This window comes from Hydractinia symbiolongicarpus, chromosome 13, assembly GCF_029227915.1.
Source record: "Hydractinia symbiolongicarpus strain clone_291-10 chromosome 13, HSymV2.1, whole genome shotgun sequence".
NCBI lineage: Eukaryota > Metazoa > Cnidaria > Hydrozoa > Anthoathecata > Hydractiniidae > Hydractinia > Hydractinia symbiolongicarpus.
Window position 1 is genome coordinate 7,259,207 of NC_079887.1, and position 26,214 is coordinate 7,285,420.

General features: G+C 34.6%; 4 protein-coding genes across 7 annotated transcripts in view; 3 read left to right on the top strand and 1 right to left on the bottom strand.

Annotated features, from left to right (window-relative positions):
* The window catches only part of LOC130622984 (FACT complex subunit SSRP1-like), a 92,060-nt gene that overhangs the window by 7,749 nt on the left and 58,097 nt on the right, over positions 1-26,214 (top strand). The window lies entirely within an intron of this gene.
* Positions 1,663-6,446, top strand: LOC130622989 (protein unc-93 homolog A-like). 2 transcript variants are annotated; one of them, XM_057438460.1, is made up of 6 exons: positions 1,663-1,805; positions 3,367-3,805; positions 4,215-4,403; positions 4,642-4,973; positions 5,364-5,634; positions 5,990-6,446. In XM_057438460.1, the coding sequence occupies exons 2-6, from the start codon at positions 3,448-3,450 to the stop codon at positions 6,226-6,228; spliced, it is 1,389 nt and encodes a 462-aa protein (XP_057294443.1). In that variant the 5' UTR covers positions 1,663-1,805; positions 3,367-3,447; the 3' UTR covers positions 6,229-6,446. The 2 variants fall into 2 exon arrangements, with proteins under 2 accessions (XP_057294443.1, XP_057294442.1); XM_057438459.1 differs by lacking the exon at positions 1,663-1,805 and having other exon boundaries at positions 3,146-3,805.
* On the top strand, positions 6,820-10,820 carry LOC130622991 (26S proteasome non-ATPase regulatory subunit 10-like). Its single transcript, XM_057438461.1, has one exon. It carries the CDS (start codon positions 8,208-8,210, stop codon positions 9,366-9,368), a length of 1,161 nt encoding a protein of 386 aa, XP_057294444.1. The 5' UTR covers positions 6,820-8,207; the 3' UTR covers positions 9,369-10,820.
* The window catches only part of LOC130622982 (tyrosine-protein phosphatase non-receptor type 13-like), a 36,374-nt gene continuing 21,135 nt past the window's right edge, over positions 10,976-26,214 (bottom strand). For 2 of the 3 annotated variants that reach the window (XM_057438452.1, XM_057438451.1), the window contains 14 exons: positions 23,781-23,862; positions 22,688-22,743; positions 22,264-22,353; positions 21,857-21,913; positions 21,524-21,605; positions 21,279-21,334; positions 20,808-20,897; positions 20,185-20,241; positions 19,960-20,041; positions 19,355-19,491; positions 14,247-15,888; positions 13,932-14,015; positions 12,307-12,389; positions 10,976-11,677 (listed from right to left, as the gene is read on the bottom strand). In XM_057438452.1, coding sequence (XP_057294435.1) covers positions 11,528-11,677; positions 12,307-12,389; positions 13,932-14,015; positions 14,247-15,888; positions 19,355-19,491; positions 19,960-20,041; positions 20,185-20,241; positions 20,808-20,897; positions 21,279-21,334; positions 21,524-21,605; positions 21,857-21,913; positions 22,264-22,353; positions 22,688-22,743; positions 23,781-23,862 — 2,748 coding nt within the window. In that variant the 3' untranslated portion in view covers positions 10,976-11,527. Of the gene's footprint in view, positions 11,678-12,306; positions 12,390-13,931; positions 14,016-14,246; positions 15,889-16,608; positions 19,040-19,354; positions 19,492-19,959; positions 20,042-20,184; positions 20,242-20,807; positions 20,898-21,278; positions 21,335-21,523; positions 21,606-21,856; positions 21,914-22,263; positions 22,354-22,687; positions 22,744-23,780; positions 23,863-26,214 lie in introns of those variants that run through there. The other variant, XM_057438453.1, reaches the window with a different exon arrangement.

Sequence of the window (26,214 nt, forward strand, 5' to 3'; positions counted from 1 at the left end):
ACAAGACGGAAACAGCTGAAGTTGAAAAATTCATGTATCTTATATATATAGGTCAATTTAATGGAAAAATTGGAAAAAAATTCCGGATTTTGCAAGAAGTACAACGCCAATAGTGAGTTAGGCGGAACTAACTTTCTCGAAATTGAAAAAAACTCGCAAAATACTCCACCGTTTTAGCGCCATAGCTCCTGATGACCACGTGATCATGCAAAGTGCTGCCCATATTTTAGATAGAGGATGAATTGGAATACGCAACGTTAGCAAATATAAACCATATAGATCTTTTCCTTAGCCACCAATAGCGGCTGACTAGTTGTCGACTGAAAAAGGGTCTTTATAAAGATGCGCCGCGCCGCAAGGGTTAAAACCAGAATTGTATTAATTTCAGTTGTACTGCATCAAGTAGCTAAAGAACAGATTTATAATTTAAAATGCTTGCTCTTGCTGATTTACAATACGGTGTCGTAGCAATTTTTTAGGGGGACTCTGCAAGGACCATGTTTTTAAAAGAAGGTGAGATTTTGAATATAAGCATCTCAAGATTGACGGAAATGCATTGTTTTTTAGACACGAAATGGAGGTTACAGTACTACCCTTTAATGTTCTTTTATAATAAATTGATTTAACAAGAGCATAGTTTGTGTTGATCTCCCTGGTTTGTAGACCATTTCACGTAAAATCTCAGAAGATAAATAATCGTAACCGCTATATTGACTTCACGCCCACACTTAAGGTAATATTTTCAGTCAGCGCCACATGGCTGAGTAACAGCGCAGTCTGGTAAATTGCACATGGCGCTTGTTTAAATTAGTTCAGGTAATCTAAAAATGACAATACATGATGTAGATTAATTCTCACATATTTTCAAAGCAAACAACGGCCCTTGAATACATTTTTCGATAACAAGGTTGCCTAAAAATTAATAAATTTTTATTCGTCAGCTCCAACTTCGTTCCCAGCGCCTGCTGTCTCCTTTATTATCTCGGTAAGGCGAGTATCACTGTCCGATGTTAGATGTTAAAAGATACATGATGCCCTGGGGACGAGGTTGCGTCAGCTTTTCACCTAAATATTAGCTGTTTTTTTATCTGATGTTAGTGCTAAGTAATTTCCTAGTTGCAACTAATCAATGTTCCTAAAATATGACGTATTAAAGGCAACGTCAGATGTCATACTTCTCGATGACAGTGGAAACGAAGACAAAGATGATTCAAAGTTTATGCATTGAGGCTTGTTTTCATTTGGTCACTAATTTTTCTGAGCGTGTGCGCACTTAAAAAAAATAAAAGATTTCGTGCACATGTGCTAGGAAAAAAGCGCGTGAGCCTTTTACAGTATAGCGGAAAATGCAATCAAATGGAAACGAACCCTTACTGTTTGTAAAATAAATTACTGTGGCTAAAATAAAATAAGCAAAGATGACTTTAAAATACATTTTAATATATTCTCAATAAGTGGGCAGTGTTCAATTAAGCGCCCAGTCCAAGCACCCACCCCTAGAGTCGCAAGTTTAAATAAGAACCCATGGCACTTAGTCGGTCATTTACGATAGTCATTTGGATTAATTTCCGATTTTTGTCCTGTGTGATGGAGAGTGTTTACCTAACCACGCTGATCTAAAAACAATGTTAGTTTTTATTATTATGAAAACCGCTTTGCAAGTTGTATCATCTTACATAGAATTGTAAGAAGCAAAAACGTGTCAGCGCTGCTGCTAAAAATTTAACAACAAAGTAGTTGTTTGTCGTGATACACAGACGAGTGAGTGTAATAGATATAGTTATGAATACATATATTGCCACGAGGTAAGTACATCGTTTAGTGATCGTGAAAGAGGAAACTACGCCTGCATAGTCCATCTCGCTTCAATTCAAAACATTTTAGGTTTTTACGAAATAGGATGGCTGAGTTTGGTTTTCGTGCAAACACATTTATAATGTAGAAAATGAAACAAACTGTATTTGGGAGAGCTATTGAAAAGCTTAATTTAAGCTTCGTTTTCTTCTTGTGTTTTTTCTCAGCTATCTATACGTAGGTCTACAATGTTTTGAAGCAGTCATTGTAAAAAGTCCATTAAAACGTTACCTTGAGAGAAAAAATTTTAGCGGAAAAATCTTCGTGAACCAATGGTCTGAAAATTGTGAATTTCGTGGAAGAATTTTTGCGAGTCAAAACTGTAAGGCATATTTGGCGGATTAAATTTTAGTGGATTTATATCGCGAAAGAAATTTTCGCCAATTTGAACAATTGAAAAATTTTCCGAAATTTATTTTCTCAAATTAGGACAAAATTCGCAAACATTTTTTCCACGAAAATTTCTTCTCGTTAAAATTGCTTCCTATAATGTTGCAGCTCTTTTACATTTTTTGTGGAGATTTGGGATTTATAATAGTAGCGTATATCTTATACATCTTAGCTCTATCAGGAACGCATCTGTTTCAGAGACCCTTGTTATGGAGATTTTGCATATTTCCTGTATTATCTCAGATAAAAAGATCTATTTTTATTATAAAACTGGTCCATGGATATAACGCTCATACATATTTTGGGTATCCTTTAGCACAAATTAGCCATTAGAACAAATGCTAGTATAAATTACCGAATCACCTTCTGAGAATTGCAACAAGGCAGACAAGCATATCACATTTGTGATTTTTTAGCTATAATGTTGTTCATTCCGGTTTCGCGGACTGGCAAAACACGGCTAAAAATATGAAGCTGATAGTCCTATTGAAAACCGCAGTAACTTCCAACCACCAATAATAAAATTTACTTATGCTGACCCTCCTCTTAACACAAGCAGCACCATTTGTTGAATGGTATTGAGCAATGTCTCCTACAGTTGCCATGGCATTGCAGGTTAAGAAGAGTTTGTCCAAATAAAAAACCTGTTTTTTCTTCGATGCCACTTCATCTTTACTATCTGTTTGTTTACCTTCGTGATAATAATAAATATATTTTTCTATTTATTTAACTAATATATGATGCAAGAATAAATGAAAAAGTAAATGTGTAAACAAACTTAAAATTCCAGAGAGCTGTTAATTTTGAAATTGCGGCAAGCATTTCCACATAAACAAAGGAAAACTTTGTTCCCAGAGTCTGTTTTTATTTTCAAACGAACCTTAAAGATGTGTTATGTATTGACTTCATAGGTAAATTCTAAGTGAGCCGGAGAGTAAGTTTTAAACAACGACAACTTTGAAATTTACAAAAGTTTCAAATGTCGGGAGTATTGGTTTTCTTGAGTGGAATTATAACTGTTACCTGTTCCCAGGCCCTTTTAGTTTCACTGTAGAGTTCATAAATATGTGTATGTATTGGAGTTAAAATGTGTATGTAGGTTAATTTAATATCTTCATGCAGTGTAGCGCAAAAAAAAAGAGTAAAAAATTAAAAACAACAGCAACAAAACCATCAACAACAACAACAAACAGAAAAACAAAAATGGGTTCTGAAGAAGAAAACTTCCTTGAACTGGATGAACAAGAGCTGCAAACATTTCGTCGATCAAGTTATAAAAATCTGATTGTCATGAGTCTGGGCTTTCTTTTCTTATTTACCGCCTTTCAAGCATTGCAAAATTTGCAAAGCAGTATCCATGATGACAAGCAAATGGGATGGTGGTCGCTTTGTTTGATTTATTTATCTCTTTTGATTTCATGCATGTTTGTACCACCGTTGGTGATTTCAAAGTTAGGCGCCAAATACACGGTTATGCTGTCTATGGTGGGCTATGTTTTGTTCACAGTGGCTAACTTTTATCCGAAAAGATGGACATTGTTTCCCGCTTCTATTATATTAGGTATGTAGTGGCATGGATATTAATTTCTCTTGAGTGTAATGTCCTTAGATCTGTCTTCGGTTTTTTTGTGCTTATTTCTAGGATTAAGGGGTTACTTATAAAAAATAGGGGCTAATACACTGAAATTAGCAACATTGTAACGAAATTAAACTCTAAAGATCAAAAACACAATGTATCAAGGTTAATAAGAAAGTTTGAGAATAGCATTTTATTTCTACCAAACAAATAATTACTTTACTTTTTGTCGCGAAATTCTGTTCGTGAAAGAAAAAAACTTTTACTAGCAGGAAATTTCCTCTGGCGAAAATTTCTGATAGTGGATAAAACGCTGTTTCGCATAGCGTTTTCCTTCACATGCCTTGTGGTTACAAATAAGTTCTTCTGCAAGAGCAACGTGTTTTTGTTTTAGGATTTTGTGGTGCACCTCTCTGGGCTGCAAAATGTTCATACGTAACAACAAAAGGAATAAAGTACGGTAAAGCCACTGGCAAGAACGAAGACAATGTTATCACCAACTTTTTTGGTTTGTTTTTTCTCATCTTTCAAAGTGGACAAATCTGGGGAAATCTTATTTCTTCACAAATCCTGAAACCTTCAGGTTAGAATGTTATTATTAGTTTATTTGTAAGGAATTTTAGAATTTAAGAGAACTATTTTCGCAAGAACGTAGCGTCAACAACTTTTTTTAAAAATTCTACAAAAATGCGACAAACAGATATCTTATTCTTTTTGAAAACCTTAAACATCTCACTGAAAGCATTTCCACGTTGAGTTTATTCTGCCGTCAGTTTTGGCTTTTGGGTTTTGTTGCAAGTTTCTGTTTTTTGTACCCATAGATAGTAGTAGTAACGACACACGAGACACAGGATTAATATGCGGTGCAAACTTCTGCCCCTCGACAAACATCTCGTCAATCAACCAGCAGACAAGTGACTCCACTGTCACGACGCTGATGTTGATTTATCTAGGCTTCGGATGCTTAGCAATAGCTGTTATCTTCTTATTTTTGGATCAGGAAAAAATATTAGGCGAAACAAAGAAGAAAGGGGTGTGCGATCTGTTTATAGCAACGATTAAACATCTAAAGAACATGAAGATGTTGCTGTTAATTCCAATAACTATGTTTAGTGGGTTGGAGCAAGGTTTTGTTTTTGGAGATTTCACTAGAGTAAGTTAGATTATATTTGTTATTTGCGAACATTAAATTTGAGCTAATGGATAGACAATTAACATATTTCGCTAGTAAAAATATTAAAAATAAAATCAAAAAAGGTGATCGCAGAAAATGCTGATACGCGTAAAATACATTCATATTGCTATTACGCGACAGTTAAACTCGCGCGAAGTAAATTTTTCGCCTCATGAAAATTAATACGCGCGAAATTTAGTACGAATAAAACATCTTATTGGCCAGAACTTTGTCGATTCTAAGTGACGAAATTTTAAGGAACTGAGGAAAGTTAGACAAAAAGAAAAATACGGGTCGGCAAAAGTTGCAATTTCATGTCCAAAACCTAGTTTTTTTGGCTGAAAATGAATTATTGATGTGTTACTTCAGGCATTTGTCACTTGCACTCTTGGTATTGAAAAAGTCGGTTTAATAATGATATGTTTCGGCGTCGTTGATGCCTTCTTTTCGTTGTTTTTGGGAAAAATTGTCGAATGGTGGACCGGACGACCGATCATGATGATATCCGGAGCATTGGTTAATCTTGGACTTCTCATATTGTTTTACGTTTGGCATCCTAGAGAAAGCACCGTTTATGTGTTTTACATTGGGGCAGCACTTTGGGGATTCTGTGACGCTGTCTGGCAAACGCAAGTCAATGGTGAGTGTATGTAGAAACAGACGTAAGAAGAAGTAAAGTATGTCCTCCACGCTCCCGCAGCCCATGGTCTATAGGAGTAAGACATTAGTTGCAGGACTGTGGGGCTTGTTTCTGAGAGATTTTTCCTAGCATTTTGTACGTTAGTCCAGATTTTATTTATGGAAAGTTAATTCTTCTTTGAGGTTTCTCTCAAACGTCCTTACATTTTCCACAATATTTTTGCATCACAAGGAAAAAATGGAATCTACGTTGAACCCCAAAATTTGGTTTAAGAAAAGATGTCCATAAAGCAATTAATTAACAAGATAAAAAAAGTATTTGCGCATCCTTTTACGTATACCCTCTCTATTTTTAGCGTTCTATGGAGTATTATTCCCGACCAATCAAGAAGCAGCATTTTCAAACTATAGGTTATGGGAATCTGTAGGTTTCGTCATAGCGTTTGCATACGGTAACTACATTTGCATATCAACGAAAATCCAAATCCTAATCTGTTTCCTTATACTTGGCGTCGCTTTGTATGGGGTGATCGAGTTTAAAAGAAAAAACGAGACAGAGACCTACGATACACACATGGAGAATATACCGAGTTAAAATAAATATGGACGTAAGCGGCTTCTTAGACGTCTCAACATGATTATGTAAGAAGAATCATATATAATGTTGGTCAGCTATTGGTGCTATTGCATTAACCGATGTAACAAGAATACACGTTCATATACATCGCTACTTTATTCGACTTTTAATTTTTTTAATATAACATTGTACTAAAGTTAAAATTAATTGGCAAATTATGTACCAGGTGCACTAGACATTAGTTTTATAAACAACTACTGGCTTCACTGTGTTAGATTCTTCCCGACTTTAGACTCACCTCCAAAGGCAAGAGTAGACTGGTACCTTAGAAAGTCGTAATATTAGTGCGAAATAACTATAACCACTCATAGAGAGATTTGTTATAAAGCGTTCTGTGCAAACTCGTGTAATGTGTATATAGCTATGTAACAAAAATATTTTTCAAAGAAAAACAAGTTGACTAGCATTTACCGTGTAGCGAATTTTGACTATATATTTAAAGTTAACAAGTCACAATCTCGTTCCCAGGACTTCTTTTTTCAGAAAGGAGGAAAGAAGCTCTACGGACGAGATTGGACAAGTCAGATATATTTTTTTACAATGAAATTTTAATGTGCTCCTAAGTACGCCAGAAAGAAAAATAATGTAGAAGAATATAGGAAACATAGCAAAAATGATTGAAACAACACATGCGCAAAATAAAATATTTGTTTGTCAAGAATTCCTTGGGGAAGAAGTAGGTGTTCCTTCAAAGGTTTTTGGGCGCGTTATTACTATCCCTTTTTAAACGCATAGGCACATGCGTGTTATAAAAACAAGAAGTCCCCTGTGTTAAATCCTACGTCTTCAGATGTTGCAAGTTGATTTTATCGTGTCTCACAACTGACTTAAACGTATAAAAATGTAAGAAAAAAATGCGAAAATAATGTTTGCGAATTCGCCATTAAAAAATTCCGCATCTTTTTAAATAAAGACGAGCATTCGCAAATTCTTATTTCGCATTCAAACTTATTTTTCTGGCTAAATTCGCAAATTTGCTGTAACTTGACAATAAAACTCCCTTTAGGCTGGATTTAATCTTTAATTTTGCAATTTCAATAACTTCGTTCCCAGTGTCCTTTGATATCAAAAACGATGTCGTTGGAAGTTGGGTACTCCCTATGTCGTCAGTGTACAAGGCGACAACATTACATTAAGTATAAACATATTTAATAAATACGAATTATAACATGTAAAATAAATCATATTCATCTATATTGGTCACATTGTAACGAAATATATTTTAAATATTCTTTAAATAATTAATTTATCACGACGTCATTGCAACTAGTCGGTTTGAAACATCATTGTGTCTACAAATGGCAGGTTTTGTGATGCTACCGCGAATGCGTAAGTAGCGTGTATGCTGAAGAAACAAACGTTAAACTCTCACGGCATCTGTATCGATAGTTCTTGCAGAGAAACTTTAGGCAAGGTCAAAAACTCGCAAAATTTGCTGTATGAACTTTTGACAATCAAGCATTTTTACATTTTGCGCTCATGTACTTTTGCAAATATAACGTGTAACAAATTTTTCAGTTGACAAAAAGCATCTTAATTGGAAAAAAAACCTACGAAAATAAACTCCTGTGAAAATTTCGTTAAGGTTTTTAAACTTTAATGAATGGAATAGACATATCAACGAGAATGTGCTAGTCTCTCGTGATCTCCCGGGAACATTCGTGTTAAACTATGTTTCACGAACTTTAAATCATTTAACATAAACAGTTTAATATTTCTTCATATCTCCTTTAAAATTACAACTTAATTTTCTGCGTGAATATTTCTTTCATTCAGTATGACGTAAGACTTTGGTAACTAGTATTATGTATTGACTATCTAGAAAGTGAATTTGAGAAAAAATGTACCCTTACAAACAGACAGTTGCTTAAGAAGGGTATATCATTGCACAGTAAACAAACATTGGTGTATTACATTGTTTGCTAAACTCTAGTAAGATGAGTCAACGACGTAAAACAAATCTGGTCACACAAACACACCAGCCAAACATTGTGCTTAGAATCGAGGCTGCAATCAAAGATAGCGACTTGCAAAAACTAAAATCCATATTGGAGGACAACCCTAACATATTGCACTATAAAAGCGAAGATGAGAGATCTTGGTTGCATTTGGCTTCAGCAGAAAGTAATGTTGAAATTGTTATTTATCTTGTTCAGAAAGGAATCGATGTTGATGTTTTGGATAAAACGAAGCGCATACCTTTGCATTACGCATGCGTAAATGATAGATATCAAAACACACATACGCTTTGTAAGCTTGGCTCGAACGTTAATCAAAGTCAATCAGAAGGAAATACAGCACTCCACCACGCTGCCTTTTATAACAGCGTCAATACAATCACAGAATTACTTCAACAAGGAGCTGATATAAATGCTCGTAACTTAAACGGAGAGACTGCTCTCCATTGGGCTGCTTATGAGAATAAGTCAGAAGCTGCCAAACTTTTGGTTCTAATGGGAATTAACAAGTTGGTTAAATCTATAGATAATTTTGAAACTGCATTTGGATATGCGAGAAGAAATGGATTCGATGATGTTGCAGATGTGATAATAATGAATAGAAAAAGCACCGCGGAGGAGAACAAAATGTTAATAGCAGCGTATGAAACAGTAGATGCTAAAAAGGTTTTAAAGGAAAAAGAGGCAAAATGTGAGGAGCAGGAGAAGCAACTGCAACGCAAAAAGCTCAAGCTGGCCTTAGAGAGGAAGAGGTTATGCTTGAAGAGAGCAGAAACAAATAAAGTAGAAGCAGAATCCAAGCTGGAAGAAAAGCAAGAAATAAAATCTATTTGGCAAAAAGCTTTAGAGGCGGAACAAAAGAAATTGGAGACATCACACAAATTGATTGCCATGGAAAAAGTGAAAATAAAGAAATTTAACGATAACATAACAGTAGTAAAACAAAAATTGAAGAATTATTCTTATAATGCAGAAATTGAGAAAATCAAAACAGCGACGAAAGAGTACGATGAAATTGCAAACGAAATTGACAACTTGGAAAGACAGTTGAAAGAAGATGATTTCGAAGGCGTACGTTCGAACGTAAACAAAAGAAAATTCAAGGTTGCTGTATCTGCAGTGCTAGCTACATTGCATTGAGAACTTTTTTTTTTGTACTGTAAGAACATCTGTGTATTAGCTCAGGTTCGATGTGCTTTTATTCCTTTTATGTTCTTCTAAAAAGGTTAAGACATTAGATATTTAGACAAGAAGATAGTAGTAATATAGTATGGTTAAATTTACAAACGATAACAGAGAGATGTTAAAAAAAGTCCCCTTATTGTAAAAACATACATGTAACTACACTAGTAAAAAGAAAAAGAAAATTAAAATAATTTTTTCTTAATACTTTTAATTTACGATGGATTTAAGCTGACCATCTTCTTAATATGTCCTTAACTTTTCACAATTTCCGCCTCAACGTTCTTATAAACTAAGTTCTTATAAAAAAATCTGTATTTGTTAGATATAACGATGTCTTACCTTATGGTGTGCTGTTATGCAATGTTTTCAGTGTCAATCATTTCTTTTTAACATTACGGGCGAATAAATTTTCGCGATTCTGTGTTTTCCCGCTTAACATGCAACGAATTTTAATTGGCTGCTAAAAAAGTACAATAGTGTAGATTTCTTGGTGGGGAGAATTTAAAAAGGTTTTTCGTTTTAAATTTGAATTCGCAATGTCAGTTTCAATACAATCAGAGAAGATTGTCCAACACATAGCGCGCTTTTAATTAAAACTCAATTCAAAATTCCGTCCTTGACCTAACAAATCTGACATACAGTGGAATCTCTCTACCTCGACTACTCTCTATCTCGAACTTCTCTCTATATTGAACTAAAGTCTCGGTCCCTTTGTGGTCCGCCTAAGGTATTTTTCTTTCCTTATCTCGAACTTTCTCTATTTCGAACAAATTTTTTGGTCCCTTGCGAGTTCGAGATAGAGAGATTCCACTGTAGTTAATCCAACATCGTCTCCAGGGAATAAATATCCTGTCATACGCTAGATTTTAAGACAAAATTTGTCGATCTGCACGGATTATAAACATCTGGAGAACCTTCTGCTAAAGACATCAACCCATTAACCCATTTCAGAGGGATACAAAAGGACATTGGGAGAAAAACCGTAAACTTGTAAATTTTGCGTGGCTGTACAAAGTCAACAGACAGGTTTTGATGATAAAAATGTTTAGCAGTTCAAGTAAGAGGCATCTTGCTCAACTAGTAAACATTTATAAATAGTTGTGTTTATGTCAAAAAGTGGTACTGTCCAAGCCAATCGAAACGTTGAAACACATTCTTTTATTTTAGGTCACAGGTACCTGAAGTACTGTAGGATTTTTCATAATTATAAATCTTCGCAAATGATCGAATGAATTAAATTTAGTAGAACTAAAAAAGTCAATTCAATCATTCAGTTAATGATAGATTAGTTCGCGTTTTCCAGTAAATGAGCGTGTGCCTCAATAAATATAAGAAAATTGTATTCTTCAGTAGGTTATCTACCTTAAACGCCAAGGCTACAAACAGCAAAGCATAGTGAGACAAGGTAGCCAAATACAAAGTACGATGCCATTTTTCTCAAATTTTTAGGTCTTTGGTGTGGGTTTTTTCGTATTAGACTTTTTGTGCAAAATTGACATCAACAATTGTCACAAATTTTGAGTGCATTTTGAGTGACAAATTTAAAAAAGGAAAATGAAAACTGCCTTTATGTTTGACCATTTCTTTAACACAAATAAAATAAAAAATAAATAAAAAAACGTAATGAAAAAATAAAAAACAACAACAAAAAACAAAAATAGTTCTCTAAAAATTGCAGCCGTGAATAGAATAAATGAAAACGAGGCTATTATAATAGGCCGTTAAATATAAATAATATAATTTTTTTTCTGTAAAATAAAAATTCATTCAAAAAGAACGATAAAGATTCAAATCTACATTCGCCTAAATTAGAAATTTTTGCATATGATAAGATTCCGACAGTGTTAGAGCAAGGATCCATTACATGACTGATTTGTTAACAAAATCATAAAAACTATTATGATGAATGATATGGCAAACTGGAAAAACGGATTATATAAAAAAAGAGGAATTCAGAATTACAAGCAGTTTATAACTACACTCGATCCGTATGTTTCACCAAATTTAAAAATATTGTTTATATACATATCTCTAGTCTCGATTATTCAGCTTCCCTCAGTTATTAATATTTCAGTTCTCTGAACTTCGGGTCGACATTCAAGATTACCTCGTAGCTATAGCCCGACATGAAAGGAGGCGGACTGACTAGGATACGTTTGATCAAACGTCGATCTTTTAGCCAGCAATTGAACTTCTGACGGGCATGCGCGTAAAATGGTTATCACGTCTTTAGAAGATAAGTGAGACACTGGTTTTCCATTGATCTAACAAAAACGTAAAAAAGTAAAGATGAACAATAGAGGTCGAATTTGTGACCGCCTGCCAATATTTACCATTATGGTCAGGTGTGGAAATGTTTGAAGCAGAATGCATATGGTACATCAAGCAAGGTTGACAGAAGACAGCGTGTGATTCTCCTTACCAGCTGGGAAATCGGATAAGTTAAAAGGAGAGAGAGGTTGAGAAGAATAACGCTGGATAGCAAACATATTTTTGGCGAATGAAATACCTGTGGCGCTTACTGATACCAATACTGGCTATTATTGTTTGCTCACGTGGTCAATATTGTAACTCACGGAAACAAATATAGTTAAAATCTACACAGTGTTAAGGTAACATCTTGTGACGATTGTTGTTTTTAATGGCTTTGTAATGACTGACCAATTGAATTCGGGGTTTGGTTTGAAAAATTCTCAGCTTTAATCAAAATAACATTAGTCTTGATGACCTTTTAAGAAAATTGCGCATGCTTAGTTAGCTACATCACTTTGAAATTTTCACAGATAAAAAAAATTCAGTTTTCCAAATTATTAAGCACATTGCTTATACCTGAACAAAAAACTGATTTAAAAAAGTTCGTTTTACCAATGCAATCTTTATTGAATTAACTTACTTCTAGTATAACATCTCCAACGCGGAGTTGACCGGATTCGTCAGCAGCTGTACCGGGTGCTATTTTTTTTATGGTAACAGGATCTACGATGGATAAAAACATGATTGATAAAAAGATGCACAATGTCAACATTAAGTTTCTGTAATTGTTGTGATAGAGATAGAAAAGAAATCATCTCAACAACACGTGAATTATTGCGGAGAGAGAGCCATTGCTCAAACGGAGGTATTTTTCTCGTTCCCATAAATATATTAGAGCGTGACAAATTTCCGCGTTTCCCCCTAGTACGTGAAATTTTGATGAAAACGTGGGCGTTTTTGACCCACTTACCCAAATATTTTTTATGGTCATTTCTTCCGTGAAAATCTGGTTGGTCGAGACACGCCGTTTTCAGTTAAGATCAGGTCGGCACAGAGCTTTAGCCACGGTCACTCTTACTAATATCACGTGACATTTCTCCAGATACATAGCGCTTGAAATGAAAATTGCGTTGATATGGCCATTTGGCTTGTTGGTCGTAATGGACGGAAGGGCATTTTCAAGAAACGAAGAAAGGGTATGTTTAGCTAGCTAATATATCACTATTTTTTTACATCTTCGCCTTTTTCGCACCTAAAGCTAGCTAGCATAAAACTGCCGACTTAGCTGGAATAATAATAGAACTTAGATAGCATATAGCTATAGCTACCTAGCTACTTCTTGTTTGCTCATTTTTATGCTAACTAGCTAGCATAAAAAAGAGCAAACAGTGCCATATAGCTACCATAATACACTAGCTACAAAGCTAGCATAAAATTAACTACTTAACTGGGATAAAACTACCAATGTAGCTAACATAAAATTAGCTATTTTTGCTAGCATAAAATCAGCTACATAATAGCAGCATAGAAAAATTCTTTTGGACAGATTTTCTAACTATACATATACTACACTAGTGAGTGAGATAATTCTACTCTGTAGGAATGTCCCATCACATAGCTTGTTCTAGCTACAATCATCCACAAAATTTCTTGTCTCTGCTGGCAATTTTATTCCAAAAACCAAGAACTAAAAAGTTTAGAAAGTCAGCAAAAAAAGAACATACCTAGCTAGCTAGATATTTTGCAGATAGTACGTTCATAAAGGTATGTCACGTGTAATCGTTTACCTTGCTGAGTCACAAAGGTCAGTGTTAAACATGAGGGGGAATGGAGAGCCACGTTTTTGTGGATGATTGTAGTTATATATATATTGTACGCACGTCCAGGAAATGTTTCATCAAATCGAAGATGAAACCGTTTGATCGATACCATGAAGCACGTGGGAAGTTTGTTTTTTATACGATTCATTATACGATTCAATTGAGAGGGGCATCTAAAATTTTTTGCTTGCGAACATAGGGGACTCAGTCCCACGCTCCGCAACACTTTCTATACTAGTTTATATTCACTTCTGTTGAACAACAAGCGTTTCTAATAACGTCGAACAGTGACTGTTGTAAAACTGTTGTGCAATCAAGAATAGGTTAATGGAAACAAAGTTTTAACAGTCAAATCATAGAGACATAGAGGGGAGCTGCGTATTGAACGTAACCTCAACTTGTTCTGCACCCTTTTAAGTCAATTGAATATAGATTATGTACTTACTTTCAGGGCTGCCTCCTCCAGCAAGGTTCATACCTAGTCCTCTAGAATCTTTAAATAGAGTCACTTCGTATATATATTCTCCAGCTAGATCGAAAAAAAATGCAATGGGAAAACAAAGAACAACAGCAGAAACAAATGGTCACGATGAAGATAAAGCCAAAACAAAAATAGCTATCAACAAAAAGACAGCAACAAAAACAACATTAACAAACACATCAGTAACAAGAACACGATGACGAAAACGACGACAAAACAAAAAAACGACAAGTCGACGGCAAGGATAAACACAACAACAACAGCAGTTGTTGGATTTACCTTTTGTCGAAGAGTTTGGAGCTATGTTAAATCTTGAGGCGAGAGGAACTGGTATGGCGTTGCTTGATGTTATAGGCGCTGCGTTAAAACGAGAAGCTAACGAAACAGGAATAGAGTTAGTCGATGGCACGCTAGATATTTGATCGTGAAGATTGTTAACGTGTTGCGCGGGTGCTGGTGCAGAGTTGACATCTCTTCCGGAATAAGTTGGACTGTCGTGTTCCGCGCGTGTTGGGGCGGAGTTTGTGTCTCTTCTCACATGAGTAAGACTCTCGTGCCGCGCGTGTGAGGACGAATTGTTTACATCTTTTCTCATATGCGTCGGACTCTCGCTATAACGATCGTCGCTGTGAACAGGCTGAACCATCCCTGAATAGTCACCTTGTTTACGCTTGTTACTATGAGAATGTGACACGGATGTCAAATTACCAGAATCATTATCAGTAGTCCCATTGTCATTCAGACTTATCCACTGGAGTCCAGCAGGTTTCTTTTTCGATTCGTGACCATTATGATCTACCGTGCTAAGATTTTGCTCACTTATAGACGGAACGGTAAAAGTTTCATTCGTTGTCGGTGACACGATAGTCATCGCTTCTCCTCGATGGCCGCTCGACATTCCACGTGTTTGAACCTTCACTATTCCACCGTATTCGGTTGACGGCTTACGGTTTGCTTCTGAAGAAGTCTTAGTGTTAAAGGAGGATTCCTGATTATCGCTCACACTACCATCCGAATTAGGGTCATCGATTGTTGTGTGATGGAAGTTATCAGTTGTCGTGTAATTACTTCCATTGGCTTCGTTTGCTAACATTGGATTAGTTGTTATCGACATCTGCTTAATTTGCTGCACGTCTGGTCTACCATGTTGTAAACAAACAACGTTGTTTGACGTTACGTTGCCGTTGGAAACAAACGAACTTCCCTCTTGTTGGACAGACTCTTGATATGTGGAAATTAATCCAGCATTTTCCCGGAACTGTCGATTAGAATCACGCACGTTATCGCGAAGATCGTGTATTTCGTGAACATTACGGTTGTCCCGATTTTTCCCGAATATTATCGATGAAACAGGTCCCATGGGTATCCGAGACTGTACAGGTTTAGCTTGGCTGGAAGCAACAGACTTGGAAAAATGTTGCAGAAACTTTTGTGGCGAATCCTCGTGAACTTCATTATTCATGATAGTTCTCATGGGACCTTCAATCAGCGAGAGGGGACCAGTTTCACTAACTGGTTGGTGTAGAATCCCGTTTCCAACATGGTATGGTGGCTCATGCGAGGAACTGTTCTGAGAGGTTGTTTTCTCTAACGAGAATTGTCTTTGAATCATGGACGGTATTCGAGTCGAAACCGGGCTTCCCTGTACATTATGTTGAACGGACACTGGTGCACCATGCTGGATTGTAGTCATTCCATCACTTCGCCCAGTTTGATGCAGGGGCGACTGGTTGGCTAATTTTAATTGTTGTTGTTCAAGACGTTTAAAAGCACTTTCTCTAGATGGTATACCATTAGCGTGGTGTCGGGGCGGCACAGAGGGCGCAACGCCATGAAAGAGAGGAAACACAAACTGTTGAGTCGTGGTTGGGGATGAAGTTTGGTGTTGAGCTGGTGAGGAATGCGTTGGCCGAGCTTTGCGCTTTAAAAAGAAAAGCATACAAGCAAATGACTAAATGAGTAAATAAATAAATAAACAACGTGATAAACACAGAACAATTAGAGGGATAACATCATAAAAATAGTAGTTTATATCACCAGATTTGTTAGTATGTATGCTAGCTTTTTATATAACGAGACTTAAAGGGGCTACAACACAATTCTATTATTAATGTTATTATTATTATTATTATTATTGTTGACGTCAGCAAGGATCTGTCAAGAGACAAAATATTTTTTCTTGGAAATTTGTTTTTACGTTGCCTCTATTGTGTAGAGCTTAAAGCGCTGATCAGGAAAATGTATATGATCATGTGCTTTTGATGAGCAGTTAATGAAGATATAAGGGTTTAAAAATTTTGCTGACGTCAGCAATGGCCCCCTAATTTTTTTTAGTAACTTGTATACCTTTTGTATACCGCCTTCCTCGTATAGATCTTGAAACGCTGATCAAGAAAATGTATAGGATCATGTACTTTTGACAAACGGTTACGAAAATATTGAGTTTCAAAAGTTATTTGATGACGTCATCAACCCGTTCATACCTAGTTACCCATACGGTGAAAAATCTTTGACGTCACCGCCTCGTTTCCAAGTTATTGGACCTTAAAGTTTTAAATGCACAGTAGTGGCTTCATTAACTTAATATAAGATATTGACGATATATAAGATATATGTAATGTTATCTAAAAGTTAAAAAAAATATAAGATATTGACGTTAAAGTAGTGTTATTGACGTCGCGCCGTAACGTCAGAAAATTTAACATTTTAGACATAACTTTTTTGGCTACATCAAAGGAAAATGAACTTATCCACTTTGGCTGTTACAAACAGACACAGTCTCTGTATTATCATAAGAGATTATTATTATTATTATTATTATTATTTCGAATATTTATACAGGATAGTATTTTCAGTAGTATAAAATACACTGTTTTCAAAAAGGTCCTGTTAAATATAAAAATAAAGCGAGGTACTTACCAAGATAGAAGAAAGAGTAAGAAAAAAAAACTGGGCAAAAAAGTCTCAAAACCTCAGAAAAAGAAGACCACTATCAGATCAAAATCAAAAGTTCAAAATCACTAAGCCCGAATGGCGTGTAATAAACGGACCACTCAAAAAGTCAAGGTGCAAGAAATTTTACACACTTTAGAACCACATAGACGTCTAGACAACCTGTTTATAAATAATAAACGAACCACTCAGCCCGTGTGCAAGAAATTTTACACACTTTAGAACCACATAGACGTCTAGACAGCCTGTTTATGAATAATTAATTTTTCATGATGAATTTGCTACTTTTTTATTTTTATTTTCTAAAAAAAAGAAAATGTTCCTTCAGTGCTCTTTTTGGTAGTAAAATAAGTTACAGTCTGTAAAATAAAAAGAAAGTTTTGACAAGGGAACAGAGAGAACTCCAAGTTTTTGTTAAAAAAGGCTAGAGGTATTAATAACCCTTAAAAAGGTAATTATTACCTCTAAAAAAAATTTTTAAGTCATTGTTGTTGCTTAGACTGGCTTTATGTACAATAACTTATATGTTTCTATGCAAAATTTTGAAGGATATAGCTAGTTTAAGTTAAAAGCAAGGTAAGTACTTATATCGAATAAATCATGGATATCCAATATATGAAAAACAATATTTACTGCCCTTATTATGTCTCTATTGACTTATAAGTTAACAATATTATATCTTATAGAAATTTTATAGAGTATTTATCTATTTTAATTATTTATCTATTACTTTTTCTATTAATTATAAGTAGTTATATTTATAAAAAAAGATTGGTAGCTATGAAACTTTCAATATAAATAGAAACTACATCTTCACTTTATTAAACAGACCGAGGTAAAACAATCGGTTAAACTCAACCAATCAGATTAGAGATCTATGTTAATACGAAAATTTATAATAATGTATGTCATGGCAAATACGATTTGGAAATTATGCATATTAACCTAGCCTAGTTAATCTAAGTTTTCTTTGAAGATATAAAATCCAAGTTTTTTTCAAATAAAAGCTTTGACGCAAACAAATCTCAGAGCAAATCCCAAAACTTACTCTCTTAAATAATACAGAAATTAATTATACTTGGTCAGGTGAGTGAGGCCATTCGCGCTAACTAATCATAAAGCGCGGTCAGTATTCTGACTGCAGAAAAATTGTTTGACATGCAGCGCAATTTTCCCCACCTTAACTATTTCCGATATACACTAGTGATAATATCCGGCGTCGAAATGCCTGAATAAGATAAAAATGAGAATAAGTAAATAAGAAGTTGCTTAATGATACAGAGACAGACAATAAAACAGAATCTCCTATAAATGACCCTATTTTCGTGATCAAATGTTTTCGTAAACAATTCGTGTTTCCGTAGCAGAGCTTTCATACGACGGATATATTAATATAGAGGTAAAATATAGCCAATTTTTGTCTTGCTTTTAAAGATATAGAAATAAAATGACGAAGTAAGATTGGTGGCGAGTGGCCTAGTGGTTATAGATTTTGCTTCGTAACCACAAGGTCCGTGGTTCGGTCCACAGCGCGGGCATGTTCAGCAAGTATCTTTACTACAGCTACGGATCAACCCATGCCATGTGAATGAAATTGGGTAGGTAATGCCTGTGTATACTTAATGTATACATTCCGAACACAGGACCCACATTGATAACAGTGTTTCAAACACTGAAGTGGCTATATCCTGTATAAAATTTAGGAATAATAATAATGAGTTTATTATTTATCGCAAAGATATCACAAATAATTAGATTTCAGTACGTTTTCACACAGTAAGGTCTGTTATATATGTATATATAGTACGGTTTTAGAAACATTTAAAATTTAACATTTTAAATAATTAACATCTTTATTATTATTACATGTATTTATTATTCTTTATCATTAACTGTTTTTATTTTTATTATCATAGTTCTATTAATAAAAATATAAAGTTATATTAACTTAAATATATTTAAGAGTTTAAAAAATTCAATACTTTAACAAGTTTAATCTCTCTCGTCATTTCTCTGTGTACATGCACCCATACTCCGCTGTTGAAAAGTCTCCTTTCACACTATGCAATTACATTTGATTTTCAGGTCTTTTATATAAGTAAAACAACCTCGGAATATGTCTAAAAATATTTAAAATTATACTTTAGAGCAAGTTAATATGTTTATGCACCACGAAAAGAATAAAAATAAGTTATACGTAAAATATTTTGATAACTTTTCGCATCTTGTAATAATAAAACTATTTATCATTTTCAGCTTGATTCTGTGAATCTTGTTGACTATTTTTACGCCCATCATCAGAGGCGGCGTTTTATTTGCAAAGATCTGAAAACACCTGGCATTGTGTGTTTGTTAATAGACGTTAAAGGAAGAGGTTAAATACTTCGTTTTAGGCTTACTTAAGACATAATCAGAGACAACCGTGCTTAACTTACCACGCTTTTGCTGACTGGCTGTTTGTACCGCTCCAACACAAATGTAGCAGTCGGCGCACTGTTCTTTAATAGTTCCGTCGCTTGTTGACGTGTAAAACCGTCTAGCGATACGCCGTCCATCTCGACAACTCTATCGCCTATGCACAAAAAGGTAGTAAAATCTACTATGTTCACATAACTACGACGAGAACAACGACTACGAAAAATAAAAATTGATGACATACACAACAAAAAAAACGGCGACACAAAAAATGATGAATTGGGAATTTTCCGTAGACCAACAGATCTGGTCCGGAATTTTATTTCACCCCTGCGTGTAAAGCTAAGAAGTTCACTGTGAGAATAGAAACATCAAAGAAAACATGCAAGACTCATGTATAATGACAGAACTTTTCCGAAAAAAACTCGGAAAAACAGTTTCAACAATTTCACCCCGAAAAGAAAGTTCAGCTTTTTTGGATGTTAGTTTTTTCGCCTGTTCAAATCCTAAATGACGGCGACGAAAACCATAAACGACTTCGATAAAAACACCATCTACGCCAAGATGTTCGAATTAAAAATGTTAGAAAAGCAAAATCTATTTTCGTTTACAACTCACTACTTACCAATTAATATACGCCCGTCTTTTTCAGCTGCGCCACCCGCCATTAACGCCTTTACAAATATACCACCTATCTCCGTTCCACCCTAAAAAAATATCAGTCTTAACTGTTTTTCTCAAACAAGTTGTCGTTGTATTTTAAGATTTTTAAGATATTAAGATCCGACTGACCATAGATAACAAAGTGTAGTCCGTGTGACCACAAAAAAACAAATATTCAAAAACTCACCGTTAAACTCATTCCGAATCCAGATTCACCTTTGGTTAATTTAACCACTGGTCGCACCTATAAATAAAATAAAGCATGGTCACATAAAATTTTTTTAAAAAAGTAAGAGACAGCCAGCTCTTCCCAAGTGCATATGAGCAGTTAGGCGTAAACAAGAACGGGCAAAAATGAGCATGTTTTTTTAAAAAGAGGAAAAAATATGAAACACAAGGGGTTTACTTAAACGATTTCTTTCTCGTTTGGAAGCGAGTTACAAGAGGTTAAGGCGCTCACTCGAGTAAATTTAGAGTTTATCAGATTGATATTCATAGAATTCGTAGATGTGACAGTAATAACCGTCAACGGATCAGCCATGCAAATATCCTGGCAAAATCGGCTAAAAACAATCCGTAGGTTATCATGAAAAGTGTTTTGCACTTTTTGGCAAAAGGGGAATAAGCTTACCCAACGGCTTATCTTAAGCCACCAACAGCAGCTAAAGTTTCGAGAAGTGTAATATTTGATAACTGGAAAAAGGGGTCCTGAAACCACATTTCAATGCATACATTGCACACATTATTATCTACTGAGTAAGTATGCGCTGGGCCTCTTGGTTGGGTAAGAAGCGTTTAAAAGGTACATACAGTGTCGAGAGGAGGAAGATCATCACCAACAACACATCGCTCAAGATGAAGCACTGCAATGTTTTGTGATAATTTCAACATCTCCGTACACTAAAAAGTAAAAACGGTTATATCGATCTTACACCTTGTTGAAGAAGGGTGATGAATTGTCGCTACCAAAAAATTATCCCTTTTTAATGTAGTAAAACCTCTTGAAGGTGTTAACAACGAAAAAACCAAACCAAACGAAACCAAAATAAAAACAAAACAAACCAAAATAAAACTAAACCAAACCAATATAAAACTAAACCAAACCAACTGAACCGAACCGAACCGAACCGCACCGAACCGAACCGCACCGAACTAATCCAATTCAAACTAAACCAAACCACACTAAACCAAACTGAACGAATCCAAGTCACACTAAACCAAACTAATCCAAACTGAAACCAACTGAACCAAACCAAACTAAAACAAACAAAGGCACAGTACCTTTTGTCTAGTTGCATTTTCTACGTTTCTTCCATTGATAGTGATCAAACGATCGCCTAAAGTAACAAGTGGCGAAACTTAATAAGAGTACTGATTTTCGTGTGACTTGTTTTTGTGAATTTGACTGAATTTACGAAATATGTCAGAGTACAAGGCAATTAAATAACAAAACGGTTAAGCAAAAAAACACGAGTGAAAAAAAGAAAAGAAAACAAACAAACAAAAAACAATAAAAAATATTTTACCTTTTTTGATTCTACCATCATTATCTGCAGCGCTATCTCTTTGAACTTGTTTCACATAAACCCCATCGATTTCCGGTCCTCCCTGAGTGAAAAAAAAAAGCAAGAATTAAAGTTGCCAAAAATAACAAAATATGAAGTCACCAGCTCATTGGAACAGTATATTAGAAAATATAATAAACAACTGAGTCGATGGTGGAACACTATTTCCAAAAGATTTTGATTATACTATCAAACTAAACATCTGGACGATGAGTAAATTCTAACTGGTCTTTCTATGAGTGGTGATAATAATGACCGGACGTCAATTCGACCCATGAATAAAAAACATCTTACCGTCAGGTTTAGACCGTATCCGGACTGTTTTTTATGCAACTCGACTGTGAAGAAATCCTATAAAAGATTTGTGATCTAATAAAGGTTAACCATGAGAAGTGTTTCTGTTAAAAGTCGTACACGCTTTTTTTTAAGTTCATTAAAATTCCAACCAAGCTGGTCATTATTCTTATTTCTATATTGACTTCAACCTTAACCTGAAATCTCCGCCTGATATTCTTATAGGGGGATATTCTTATGAATAAAAAAGCGCAGTTACAACACTACAGATAAACTGGGTTCATAGATACGAATGTTTTTGACTCGTTTGAAACAAGCCATACATTGGAAACGGTTAAAATCTGAAAATTTCGGATTTGAAACACATGTATTATTGAATTGCGTGTTAATAATATAGTTAGACATACCGATTCAGGTAAAACAAGATTGTCGAAAGCAGCGTTTCGTTCCATTAACAGATTTGTGATAGGTGGAGCTTTTCGAAGTAAATCCGAAGCCTAAATAAAACGTAAAATGTCGATGCTACGATGTGTTACGATAAAAACCATTTGTCGTTACGGCAAAGACAATTATCTGTCGACGCTACAAAAAATTAATGAATAAATACCGTCTGTGTTAGAATAAAAAGATATCGGTGTCATAAAAAACATAATTCGTAAAATCAATTTACGTTTCGGCATGCAACAACAACGAAACAGTTTCACGAAAAATTTTAACACCCGTTTCGATAGAGTATTTGGTTTTAAATTACCTCAGGAGATAACTTAATGCTGAGTAGACCTCACTGAGAAGCCGAATCATTTCGAAATGGAAAAACAATCGAAATTTTACCTGTTGCTTGGTTAGTCCGTCCATGCTTATGCCATTCACTTCCAGGATACGATCGCCTATTAGAAATTAGGACAGGTAGGTATGTTATGTAATGCGTAAATTCTTTAAAGAAATTCTAACGCAGTAATTTATATTTTAGTTAAACTGGCCACTGTTCCTCATGTTTTTTACGAGTGTTTCACTCTACCACAATTTCGGAAAGGTCATTCATTTTTAGTGATTTCTGCTAATTAGCTAATCGTTTGGGACGGTATTTCATACTATCGGTGAAAATTCAAAGTCCAAATTTAAAATTTTCTGATTTTTACATTTAACAATCTTTTTCTTAAACTTTAGAGAAAGAAAAAGAATTTACAAATCCATTACTAAAAGGTAAAAAACAAAACAACAAAAATACTAGAGCCCCAAAAAACAATTTTGTTTTGCAATTCCTACTTATATCGACACCTTTTAAAATCGAGGCTTATATCAGCAACTATAAACGAGGCTTGAATTGGCAAGTTTGAAATCGAGGCTTATATCGGCAAGTTTAAAATTAAGGCTTGTATAAGCAACTTTAAAATCGACAATCCCTGATAAAAATTATTAAGACTGCAATTAATAAGCTGACTGAAGATGGCTCCCCCCTACCTCAATGTTGAACGCCAACCTTGAATTTAGGGGAAGGGAAGTTAGTCTTAAAATTTTTGTGAAGGATTGGAGGCTTGTATCGGCAAGTTTGAAATTGAGGCTTGCATCGGCAAATTTAAAATTGAGGCTTGCATCGGCAAATTTAAAATCGAGGCTTGTCGCGGCAAATTTAAAATCGAGGCTTGTCGCGGCAAATTTAAAATCGAGGCTTGTCGAGGCAAGTTTGTAATCGACGCTTGCATCGGCAAGTTTGAAATCCAGTCTAAAATCGAAGCTTATATATAGGAAAGTTGCAGTGATTAAAAAGAGTTTCAAATTTACATCCAAGCACACTGCTTCGTGCTAATCCCATATTTTATACTTTATAAAGATATTTTATAAAAAGAAACCGAAAATAAAAATGTAACAAAAGAATGTTACACTTCACACGTTGTATTAAAAGTCCACCTGTCGTCGCACCCACCTTTCATGATTGTGCGATTCATATCGGCTGCTCCTCCAGGAAGTATACCTTTGATGTAGATGCCACCTAGTTCAGGTCCACCCTGAAAATAAAAAATAGAAGTCGATAACACGAAATAATCAAGGTACAGTTAGCTAACCGAGAATAATTATAGCTAAATATAATATAGATAATACTTTTATGTGGAACAAAAAACTTTTGTAGTTCTTGGTGTTGTAGAAGCGAAATTCTTTGAGACCATTTCTAACATTTCGCGGAAAAACTTCGCGACTTACCGAAATAAACTTTCCAAAAACGCAAAAGCCGTAAACGTTTTTTTCGCAGACACTTTCTTTCCTCTACAGAATCGTTCTGTCTGACAAAACTGAAAAATCTTTCTCTGAATTTATGGTAAATGAAACGTGAATAAGCACCTGTTTGGAAAGCAAACGAACCCTTTCATCCTTCGTAGCCGACGATTGTTCAGACGCAAAATACTGAACGATAGTATCGAATGCCCTTTTGCCATATCCCATTTCTCAGTTTAAAAGCATCTCTCTTTGGATAATTTATTTATAAAAGTATGCAGACTTGAATTTCAAAAAAAAAAAAAAAATGAGTTTCATCGCGATAAATTCTATTTCGAAGGCTTCTTCATTTAAACCATAGCACACATTAATTTTGAAGCCGAAATTACAAATGTTTTTGTTTTTCTAAAATCTTCTTCATCTAGTTTCTGTTTTATTCAAAATATCTTTTTTTTTAACACAATGTAAAAAACAAAAGAAATAATCTACGCTTTTCTATTTTCTATATTTCTAATTAACTGATTCCTCAAAATAGAAGCAAACAAATAAAAAAAACAAAGGTGACTAATCATAGAAGAGCATAGTAGATATTGCTTCCATAAAATTGATTTAATTGGTTAAAATGATCAGTATATCAAAATCACATCATAATAAGCTCTGTAAGAGACTGCGATGTCTTCCCATTCTTATGCTGAAGTTAATTTCCTTTGGAATTTATCCTAAATGGTAGACGTGAAACCAACAACCACCTAGTTTCCATATGATCATAAAAAATTCTCAAAATAATATTTCTTTCGCGTATCTCTAGTAATAATTATAAACTTTTTACTAAGAATCTACAAACAACACGTTTATGTGACCATTTTATATTCCAGTAACCATTATTTTTTTCGTCTTCCTTACATGATTTTATTTACTTTGCATGACAGAAACATTGCAGTAGATGAAAACCAACCCTATCGCAGCTGGTTCTTACTAGTTCTGTGAACAAATGTCTTGGCACATGCTTTGTAATAAAACTTATAAAAAAATGTTCAATTTCTTTTTGTAATGTAAAAATATCCGTGTAAATTATTCATAATACAACAAAACTGAATAGAAAATTTACAGGCATCATTCACAAAGACGTAAATAGTCAACTAAAGTGAGAACATCTTGGCATTCAAAATCGTCCGCTTTTCCACGATATTCTATCTGTAACACTTTCTTATACGACGGGTGAATTTTTTTGGCTTTCAAAGATTTCCTGAATTTAAAGTGATATATAGATAAAGACTTGGAATTTTTGATGTTATTTTCTGTGACACCTGTAGATTCACAACCTGCCTTACTCAGGAAGCTGATATTCTTCGAACTCGACGTTTATTGTTTGCCATATCTTATTTCGGATTCCCTAGCCCTCAAAGTCATATAGAAGATGCTTCTAACTAACTTTTCAGAATTCATTGATTTTTTGCGACTGAATTGCGTTCATTGCTGCAATACAGAGGTAAAAATATCGGTAGGGGTAGATATTTGTGACAGGCTGGTTGTAAACAACAACAACAACAACGAAAACAACAACATAAACAACGACAAAAATAACACCAACAACAACAATGACGGCAACGGAAACGTTAACAAAGAGAAAATCAACAACAACAGCATTATTTGGGCTTTGTCAGACTATGTTGGAGATACGATACAACATCATTAAAAGCAAAAATAACGACAACAACAACAACAAAAACAACAACCACAACAGCAACAACAACAGCGATAACGACAACACAAAAACAACAACCACAACAGCAACAAGAAAAAGTTATTTTTCAAAAAAAAAAGTTTAGAGACATAACCTTGCATAATTTCAATATATCAACTAAAATGGCGTTTGAAGGAGCTTTATAAAACAACAAAAAAAGATTTTCAAGCAACCACATTTTCAAAATGTGAATTCAGGTAAACATATATTGATATCTAAGACTTATTCTTCATTATTTCAAATATACATTCTCCGTGAAAGTTCATTTTTAAGGTTTTAAAGGAATAACAGGAAAAAATCCATCATCCATAATCATACGTAATTGCTCACTTCGTAAACAAACTTTTCTGGATTGTTTTTGCAGACAAAACGCACACGAACAAAGTTTGAGTGCATTATGACT